We start from the raw sequence: 10,091 nt of genomic DNA on the forward strand, positions 1-10,091 counted from the left end.
CATGTGGTTGCTGGGAATTGAACTCAGGACCTTTGGAAGAGCAGGCAATGCTCTTAACCGTTGAGCCATTTCTCCAGCCCTTTTTTACACGTTTTAACTACGTGTTTACTGATTTGTTTACCGTATATAATAACGTCGTGTCCGCGGAGCACGCATGGGCCAGAGGACAGCTTACAGGTCGGGCCCTGGGGTCGAACTCTCTTCAGGCTGCCTTCACCGAGGATTCACCCAGCCTGTCTTGCTTTTTTATTTTTTATTTATTTTTTTTTTTTTGAGTCTCACTCTGTAGTCCAGGCTAGCCTCAAATTTACAGCACTCCTGTCTCAGCTTCCTCAGGAGCTAGAGGTGGAACCCTTGACTGTTTCTGCTAATCTTCGGCTATCGGTTGATGATTTTATGTGCACGTGTATTGCCCGTATTTGTGTCCGTGCACCACGAGCGTACTTGATGGCTGCGGAGGCCGACAGTCATGAACTGCCCTGTGGGTGCTGGGAACTGAACTCGGTTTACCCTACAGGGCTGCCCCCGAGTGTCAGACTCTACCCACGTGTCATGAAAGGAGCCCTAACCCGCGTTGCCTCCCTCCAGCAGAGTGGCTCGTACCACCCACGAAGACCGAAGTGACACTCCAGGGACTGCGCAGTGGCGTGGTGTACAAAGTCCAGGTGCGAGCCGACACTGCGCAGCTCCGAGGCGCCTGGAGCCGCCCCCAGCACTTCAGCTTCGGTGAGTGGGACCGCAGCCAGCAGCTTACCCACAATGCACTTTGCTGCTCTTCCTGTAATGACCTCCACAGCCCGGTGGTGGCCAAGATTCCCCCTGCAGCTTTCCATTGGCCTCCGCAAAAAGGACTAGCCGGAATTCCTCTTCTCCTTCGGCCTTCCTCACCTGCCTGCAATATTTGATCCCCACCCCTCGCCACACACTTGTTAAACTCCTATTCATCCTTCAAAACCATGCTGTAAAGTTCCCTACTCCAGGAAGCTCTCCCTACCTGCCTCTGATCACAGCGACAGGGTAATTGCTCTCTGCCCTCTTGACTCCTTGGGTTGCTGCACCTGAGTCAAACTGTCTTCCCTAGTCAGGCGGCTTCTGCCCTGCGGGGTGGGAAAGAAAGAAGGGCTCACCTCCCTCAGCTCAAGTTGTCCCTCCCGCCCACAGAGGTGCAGATTTCCCGTTTATCCATCATTTTCGTGTCCCTGGGGAGCTTTGTTAGCGTACTCCTTCTCGGCGGCCTCGGATACGTTGGCTTGAACAGGTAAGTCTCGCCTTCCTCCTCCCGAGCTGACATTAGGGCGGTGTTGAGCCCAAAGTGTGTATCTGTCCTGGTCTTATAGACAAGGAGACGGGGCACTGAGGGCCAAGAACCAGATGTAAGGGGACTTGGTCACACCACACCCTTTACAGCATAACGGGGAAAAAAAAGGGAGACTCAGAAGCCCCCTCTGATCTGCCACCCTTTCTTCCCAGGGTGGCCTGGCACTTGTGCCCACCGCTGCCCACACCCTGTGCCAGCATGGCTGTGGAGTTCCCTGAAAGCCAGGGCAAGCAGGTAAATGTTTCTTTTCAGCTTCGGACTGTTGTTTGGTGCGCACTGTGGGCAGTGAATGTGGTCCAGACAGCTCACCCAAACCACCCCAGGGCGGACTGGAAAGCCAGACAGGCAGCGGAGTCTTCTAGAAGTCATATCATAGAAGCAGAACCTAAGTGGCTAAGACAGACAGGGAACTTGAAAAGCAAACGCCAGGTTGTGTGCTTCAGGCATGGCTGGATCCAGGAACACGGGATCCTGCTCCCTGGGAATAGCTCGCCTCCTGAGGGCCTCACCCCTGATTGGTTCAGGGGACTCTCTGGCCTCCCGTTAGCTGCCGCCTAAGTCTCAGGGCCAGATTTGATTGGTCCACCTGAGTCACAGGCTTAGTGGAGCTCGCGTCTAGAGTGCTCTGGCCAGTCCAAAGAGATGCATGGTCACGTGGGCTGGGGAAAGAGCGGTACTCCTGAAAACAGGGTGCCATACCCAGTGACATGCCTCTCCCGACTGTTGGGCTCCACTCCAGTCCTAGCTGCACCCGACTACGTAGCTCGGCAAAGGCACTTGCCCCGCCCCCACACCCTCACGCTGTCCCGCCCCCTCACTCATTCATGGCTCCGCTCACAGCCCTGGCTCTGTCCCTCCTTTAAGGCTTGGCAGTGGCGCAGCCCTGAGGACTTCCCGGAGGTGCTGTGCCCGCGAGAGACGCTGGTGGTGGAGGTGGCCCGGGACGCGGGGGACGGGACGGGGTCGCCGCAGGCTGCCCCTGCGCCCGCCCTGCACACCGCGCAGTCTTTGGAGGACCGGAGACAGATGCCCGGACGCCCGGAGGCCAGGGGCCTGGGCCAGCACTGTCCCCGCGGCGGCCTGACCCACGAGAGACTCCCGCTGCTCCTGGGAGGTGTGACCCAGGGAGCCTCCACATTTGGCGATCTTTGGTGGACTCAGAGGACTGATGAGCCAGGACAATCCAGCCGGCCTGTGGGTCAAGCGGACTGACGGGGCAAGCCTGGGCCCTATCATTGGTCTCTGCTTCGGGTCCTTCAGATTGAGGGGACCTGGTCCTGTGGCCTGGGCTGGGCCTAACCCCGCGAGCACTAGACAGGGAGTCTGGATATTAGAGCGTCATAAGCGAGGTGACTGCGGGCTCAGCACCGTGAGAGTGGGCGGCAGGGCCTAGACATCTGCGGGAAGCCACACATCCATACTCAGTTTCCCTGTGGAGTACTGAGCACTTAATAAATGGGCCTTCCCAGTGACTGACATCTGAAGCTGGCCTTCCTGTGCACTTCCGGGGTAGCCTGAGCTACATGAGACCCCGAGTGGAGGACAGTGAGTTGTACCTGGGTGGGAGAGACAGTGGTGGTGTGAGGCCTCGCTGTCCAGATCAGGGGCCGCCGCACCCCAGGTGCACCCTATGTCCGCTCCTGTCTGCATAGCCGCGAGATAAAAACACGCGTCCTTAACTGCTCATGTGACCGCCAGGGGGCAGCCGCGGCGTCCGCAGGGTGTGAGAACCCGGAAACCCGGCCTTTTACAGGAGTAACCGCCCCCGCAGGGGCAGCTCTGGGGGTGGGGGGTGGGGTCCAGCCGCACCGTGGTTCCTGTAGCTCAGGCTAGCCCAAACTCCTAGTCATCTGGACTCAGCCTCTCCAGGCACCCGGAGGCTGAGCTGGTCAGAGGAGGCTGCGCTTGGGAGACTTTTCCAACACAAATGGAATCAGCCTGGGGGGCAGGAGCAGTCAGACCAGACCTGGGGGTGGGGAGTCAGTCACCTGCATCCGGCCCGCATGGTGACCAAAACTTTCCATCCAGCTCCCTGTTTGTGTCCTACCGCTAACAGGAAGGACAACAGGCCAGGAGAGGGTGACAGCCTAGGAGTCCCCTTCCCCGCAGAGAGGGGCTGGGGGCGTGGCTCAGGGGAGAGTGATTTTCTTTAACGCAGGTCGCCTTGGTTTCAACCCTCACCAGTCCCAAACATCAGAACACTGGCAGTGAACCAGGCACAGCCTGCGGTGCACGAGATGTCTCACAAAATGGTGCAGGCAAGCACAGATGCAGCCATCAACAAACTGGAACCATGATGGGGGCTGAGAGGGTGCAGGGTGAGGGGTCCCAGAGGAGGCCGTGCTGGGGCCGTGAGTGTGAGGACTGAGGGGGGCAGCACGTGCTCAGGACCTGAGGAGGCCAGCAGCGGTGTGGGGAGGCTGAATACAGGTCTGTGGCCAGGGACCCAGGCAGTTCACCGTCCTCAGCCTTAGCCTCCAGAGTGCCGGGTGACCGGTGTGCGCCCTCCTTCAGCCCTCTTGGTGGTTTCCATCTGTGGGTGGCAGGTGTGGAGCCTGTCAAAAGCAGGGACATGAGCTGCCTCAATTCCTCCCCAGGCGCCTCCCTGCGGTGTCAGGAGCCTCTGCCTCTGCCTCTGCCTCTGGCTGGGATGGGTGGATTGTCACAGGTTCTGGGGAACATGTCCCGCGGGCAGTGACCAGACCACAGAGCAGCCCCAGGGTCGCCGCCTGTGCCAGACATCCGGTGCTCTAAAGCTGTTTATTCACACTGCGTTCACACCCCACACACTTGCTTATTTAAAGTGCACAATTCATTGACATTTAGCGCACATTCACTTGGTGTGCAAACAGCACTTCTGAGTAATTCCAGAACATTCCTTACCAAATGCCAAGGTATCTGTCCCCATGTTTCCCTGCACAGGCTGTCACAGCCTCAAGCATCTTCTGTCTTTGGGGATTAGCCTGTTCCGGGCACTTCAAAGCAATGGGGTCACTCTGTGCTGGCTGCTGTCAATTGCCCACGTTGTATTTTTGAGGTTTCCCAGCACTGTCAGCTCTTTCTTCTTCGCAGCTGAGTAGTATTCCCTTGAGCGCCTCGAGCACACTTCGTTTCTCTGCCCACTCGCAGGCCTGAGGTGATGGGAGCAGGCTGCTCTGCCCGCCTTGCTCTCCCTCTCCCCTCTGCACCCCTTCACTTCACCTTTCTTGCCTTGCTGTAGATGGAAACCAGGATCTTGTTTCGCCCTCTGACTGGGAGCCACGCACCCGGCCAGGGACTCAGATGCCAAACTGAGTCTACATGACTCTCCTGGTCTCTGAGCCACTGCGGGGGGTCTCTTTCTGTCCCTACAGCAGCCATGGCAGGGCATCAGGGAACCTTCAGCCTCTGGGAGCCACTGTCCCCAGCACTATGCCTGAAAACGGCACAGGGTAGGAGGGTTTCCATGGAGGCCCCTGCTCAGTCTGGCCTGCTGGATGCAATCTGCTCTGGCTGCCATCCCCACCCTGGCCTGACCCAGCCCTGGACCCTTCCTGAGAAAGCAGGAGTGGCTTCCCTCCATGGAGAGCAGGTTATACAGTCAATCAACAAACATCTCAGAAGGAGGGTTCAGGCAGACCTCTGGTGCCTTCTCCAGCTATGACTGACCATGCTTCCTGTGACCAGCCCCTGAGTACCTGGGACATCCATGTGTCTCCTGGCCCCCCTCCTGAGTCTAATTCCAATGCCTTTCTCACTTACATGCCACCAATGTAGGGAGTCTGAAATCTGTCTGCAGTAGTATCTTCAGGGTTTAAATAGTGCACCCCCGAAGGACAGACTGAAGTCGGGGCTTCTGAGTCCCACATCAGAATCAGATAATAGGGGTGCTGTAAGGGTCAGGAGGGGAAGAGGAATTCCCGGAGGAGGAGGCTTTGGGCCAGGCAGGATGAGTGGAGGTGAGTGAGGACATCTCCATGCAAAGGCCCTGGGGTAGGAGTTTGTGCCTGTGTAGGGGAGATCATAGGCATGACCACAGGGCAGGTCCCCCTCCCCAGCAGCAGCGTGCCCTTCCAGGGTCTTGAGATCCCAGAGTATTGGATTCCTGCCTCCCCAAGGATGGGGGGACTTCTGTGAATTATTAGTGCTTTGGAGACTTAACAGGTGGGGAAATTGAGGCACAGAGCAGAGCCATTCCTGCTGATCCACTCATCTGCCACTCCCCTGTGCAGCCTGCCTGGGGACTCTCACTGGCAGAAAGAGTGGCAGCTGGTTTCACAAGTGGCTGCAGGCTGGTATCGGTTTGCAGATGACACACCGGATCACACGGCCTGGGGTGGCCAAGGGAGGTTGGCTCTGCCACAGTGTACTGGAGGAAAGAGGGCCATTGCACTGGGACAGGGAGGGAGGAGCCTGGGACCAAGCACGAGCCCTCATTCTGGGTGCTCAGTCGGGAACTGCCTGCACACTATTGTCCCATATAGCCCAGGCTGACCTGAAGCCCATTATGTATAGCCCAGGCTGGACCCGAACTCCTGCCTCAGCAGAAGCCCCTGCTCGCCAGTTCCCTTTTCCCAGATGACAAAATCTAACCCTGGATCCCTCGATGTGTGTGTGTGTACGCACATTCCCGGTGCACAGTGGTTAGAACAGCCATTGCAGGAGACCAGATCAGCTCCCAGCACCCACGTGGTGGCTCCCAATCATCTGTGACTCCGGATCCGGGGTTGGAGCACCCTCTCCTGGCCCCTTTGTACAGTGCACCAAGTGGGCACACAGACTTGTAAACCATACTGCCCTCAGCCACAGTATGATGTTACTTTGCTTCCTCTTACCACGTTCTTCAAGGCAACCTGTGATGAACAAAAAGTCCTGTTACTTTTTTAAAGTATGTATGTTACTGTGTGTGTGCTTGCACTGGAGCCTGTGGAAGCTGGGGGTGGGGGAAAGGTGGCCAGGTCAGCATCTGGTGTCTTCCTCTGTGGCCCCAACCTTCCTTCTTCTCTCCTTTTTTTTTTTTTTTTTCCCGATACAGTGTTTCTCCGTAGCTTTGGAGCCTGTCCTGGAACTAGCTCTTCTAGACCAGGCTGGCCTTGAACTCACAGAGATCCACCTGCCTCTGCCTCCCGACTGCTGGGATTAAAGGCTTGTTTTGTTTTTTAGAGAAAGGGTTTCTTATAGTTTTGGAGCCTGTCCTGAAACTCACTGTGTAGACTAAACTGTCCTCAAACTCACAGAGATCCTTTGCCTCCCGAGTGCCGCCACCGCCCGACGATTCATACATTTTTACTCTGTGGGGCAGAGGTCAGAGGGAGACTTTCAGATGTCAGTTCTCTTTGTCCACTGTGTGGGGTCTGGGGCTGGAACTCTCGTAGTCAGGACTGGCACCTTTACCTTCTGAGCCACCTCACCAGCCCCGTCTTGGTCCTTGGGACAGTGTCTTTCCCAGTACTGACCCTCCTGTGTCTGTGCTGTGGTTACAGCCAGTTTTTATTGATTTGTTTGTTGTTTCTCTGTGTAGCCCTGGCTGTCCTGGGACTCCTATGTAGAACAGGCTGGCCTGGAATTCAGATTCTTCTGTGTGTCATCACCAGCCGGCTTGCAGCAGCTTTGCAGTGTACACTGGGTGTTTGAACTCAGGTCCTGACGCTTGCGCAGCTGGACTTTTCTCACTACATGGCTCCCTTGCTATCCTCAATCAAATCTGTACGCATTAATCTTTACCTTTTCTTCCGCTTTTCTTGAGACAGTCTCCCTCTAAAACCCCAGGCTGATCTCAAACTTACCATCCTCCTTTCTCTGTGGAGTCCTGGGACTATGAACCTGCTCCCTCAAACCTGGCCAAAGTCACACTGGGTGCTGGTGCCCCTCCCCGCCAGGATAGAACTTCTCTACCTTAGGCAGAACCCCTGAGCTGTGCAGGGGCCTCTGTGCACCCCGGATTCCTGTGTGCCGGCCAGTGCACCTCTCCGTGTGGTAATCTCTCTGATGTAAGCACCAACCACGGGCTGTGGAATTGCTCCCAGGGTCCAGTAGGGACAGTCTTGCCACCTCACTGTTCCCCAGAAGGCTGGGTCCTGTGCCACCCTCTGCTCCCTGTTGGAGGCTTTTTGCTGTTATTGAGACAGGGGCTCCCTGTGTAGCCTATGCTGGCCTCAAACTCACTGAATAGCCCGGGATGACCCTGAATGTCCATCTCCCAGCTGTTAGGATGCAAACCACATCCTTTGTGTTGTTGTTTGAGACAAGGTCTCACTTTATAATTCTTTGGCTGGTCTGGAACTCACAGCCATCCCCCTGCCTCAGTCTCCCATATGTCAGGATGGCAGGCCTATGCTTCCATGGTTGGGTAGAAAATGGAATTTTTCCTGGTTTGGTAATGGACTTCTCTGGTGATAAAAAGCGAGTCCCAGGCCGGCAATATGGCTGAGAGGGTAAATCCAAGCCCAAAGACCCACATGGTGGAAGGAGAGAGCCGACTCAGCACATGTGCTCTGGCACTTCAGCCCACGAAGTAAATAATATTTCAAACAGCCAAGTTCCTTCTCCCTCTTCCCTCTGTCTCACGAGCACTCCGAAGACCCTAGGGCTCCTCCCAGCTCTGCAATGGCGCCCTCTGGAGCGCAGCTACGCCGCACAGCTTCTGGCCCACCATATCCGCTGTGCGAGGCTAGCCTGCAGACCGCGCCGGCCTCCAGACCACACAGTGCCTAGCTGGACCCCACTGTGATGCTGGTGTCTCTGGGACAGACTCGGGATTTCCCTGGGCCCCAGCCCAGGCAGGGACCTCAAGGTCACACTGAACCTTTTGGAGTCACGGAACATTCCAGACAGACACGTCTATGTGCCAGAAACACACTCTGATCCAGGCCCCCAAACCAAAGCAACCAGGCCACAGCCCTGACCCACGCCCCAGTTACCTTCCCACCGGCACAGGCCAGGGACACATATCCAATCTGAGATGCAGCCCTGCCGAACCCATCACCATATCCCTCGCTCTGCACCCCAGGACTGGGACCTGGTCTCAGTTAGTGGAACACCCATCATCACAGCTCTGGGGAGGTGGAGGCAGGAAGATCGAGATTTCAAGGTCATCTTCACCTACATTGAGAGTTCCAGACAAATCTGGGTTACATGAGACAGACAGAACTGGAGAAATGGTGTAGGGTTTGAAGGTCTGTCATGGGAGAGCCAAGTTGGATGCTCACCCCTCACCAGGGGGAGGAGGACCTCTCCAGCTCCATGCTCCTTCTGGCTGAATTGCTGAGGTCCTGGTTCAGTGAGAGATCCTGCTTCAAAACCAGACTGTGGATGTTTGAGAGACACGATGTAAACCGCAGCCCTACACAGAAGCTGTGCCCAGTCAGCACCTGGCACTGGGTCCTCAGTTTCCCCATGTGACCCCTGCCACAGACCCCCAAGGTATGCATGACCCGGGCGGGGCTCTGCTCATCCCGCTGTCACCCCAATCCCTGGGTCTCCAGGCGGCCATAGTGAAGGATGGTGGACTTCCCCAGAAGAAACAGACTGGGTCTCTTCAGAGCACCCCCACAGCCTGGCCTGGGTTTGCTCTGCTCCAAGACTGTTGCAGAACATTGTCAGTCCCCGAAGCTGACCTGGGGTGACTGTACTGGGACAGGGCTGGTCCTACTGTCCCGATGGTGCTCAGAGTTCCCATATCTCAACAGATGGACCACAGACAAGGACTCTCTGGTGCCTCGGGTCAGGGTAAAATAGACTCGGGCAGCAAGAAAACACGTTATTTCCAGCTCCAGGCTTATTTGTCACAGCCTGGAGCACAGCAGCTGTGCTCGGGTCTGAGCACCTGGGGGGCTGAGGCAGGAGGATTGCCATGTGTTAGAAGTCAACCCCGGTTACCTAGTTGACTCTGTTGCAGTAGTGATGATAATAATTATCATTATTTAATCCCATTAATAAATTATTACTTAATCCCAGTACCCTGGAGGCAGAGGCAGGTAGATCTCTGTGAGTTCAAGGCCAGTCTGGTATACGGGAGACACAGGAGACACTGTCTCAAAACAAACAAAAAAGTAACCCTAAACAAACAAAAGAGAGAGCAAGTGTGTTTCTCCCCAACTTTGGCACCCACCCCAACATAGGCCAGAGAAATCATTGACCCCACAGTACTGGTAAGGAAACAGAGGCACTCCCTGGCGCTCACCCTCCAAACGTTTCAAGAAGAGTCTGGTTGCCAGGGAACTCTGTAGAGGGCCCCACCCCACAGGCACCGGTTGCTATGGGGAAGAAGTGTCTGCAACTGTGACCTCCAGCCTGAGTTTCCAGACCGTGAGGTTTTCCTTCTTTATTTATTCATTTTTGGTTCAGTGGATGAATCCGGGTCTCTGCCCCTGAGTACCACTGAGGCTGGAACACAGCCCCCAAGGCATCATGGCCTCTGCAACCCCAGGGCCTTTGCATGTGCTCCCTGCTGGGGGAGGCTGTGGCCTCAGTGAAGGTCCACGCCCGACGCCCGTCCACGCCCAGGGTGTCCCTTTGGCAGGACTTGATTAGGGGGTGCGTGTGTGTTTAGACTGCTTCTAAAAAAAAAATAGACTGCTTCTGAATGTCCCTAAAATTATTTTATTTTATTTTTCTTATTTTCAAGACAGGGTTTCTCTGTAGCTTGCTTTTGGTTCCTGATGGAGGAAGGTCATTGGTTAATTAAATAAAGATGCTGCTTGCCCTGATAGGTTAAAACATAGATGGGAGGAGTAAACAGTGCAGAATGCTGGGAGGAAGAGGAAGTGAGGTCAGACTCGACAGCTCTCCTCTC

General features: G+C 55.8%; 1 protein-coding gene across 1 annotated transcript in view; it reads left to right on the forward strand.

Annotated features, from left to right (window-relative positions):
- Positions 1 to 2,730, forward strand: part of Il12rb1 (interleukin 12 receptor subunit beta 1) — a gene marked incomplete at its 5' end in the record, with an annotated part of 11,991 nt that extends 9,261 nt beyond the window's left edge. Inside the window, 4 exons of the mRNA XM_026777713.1 lie at positions 592 to 726; positions 1,162 to 1,258; positions 1,471 to 1,552; positions 2,183 to 2,730. Of these exons, the coding sequence (XP_026633514.1) occupies positions 592 to 726; positions 1,162 to 1,258; positions 1,471 to 1,552; positions 2,183 to 2,530 (662 nt within the window). The remainder of the gene's footprint in view (positions 1 to 591; positions 727 to 1,161; positions 1,259 to 1,470; positions 1,553 to 2,182) is intronic.
- Between the last annotated feature and the right edge of the window lie 7,361 nt (positions 2,731 to 10,091).

This window comes from Microtus ochrogaster, unplaced genomic scaffold (assembly GCF_000317375.1).
Source record: "Microtus ochrogaster isolate Prairie Vole_2 unplaced genomic scaffold, MicOch1.0 UNK81, whole genome shotgun sequence".
Taxonomy (NCBI): Eukaryota; Metazoa; Chordata; class Mammalia; order Rodentia; family Cricetidae; genus Microtus; species Microtus ochrogaster.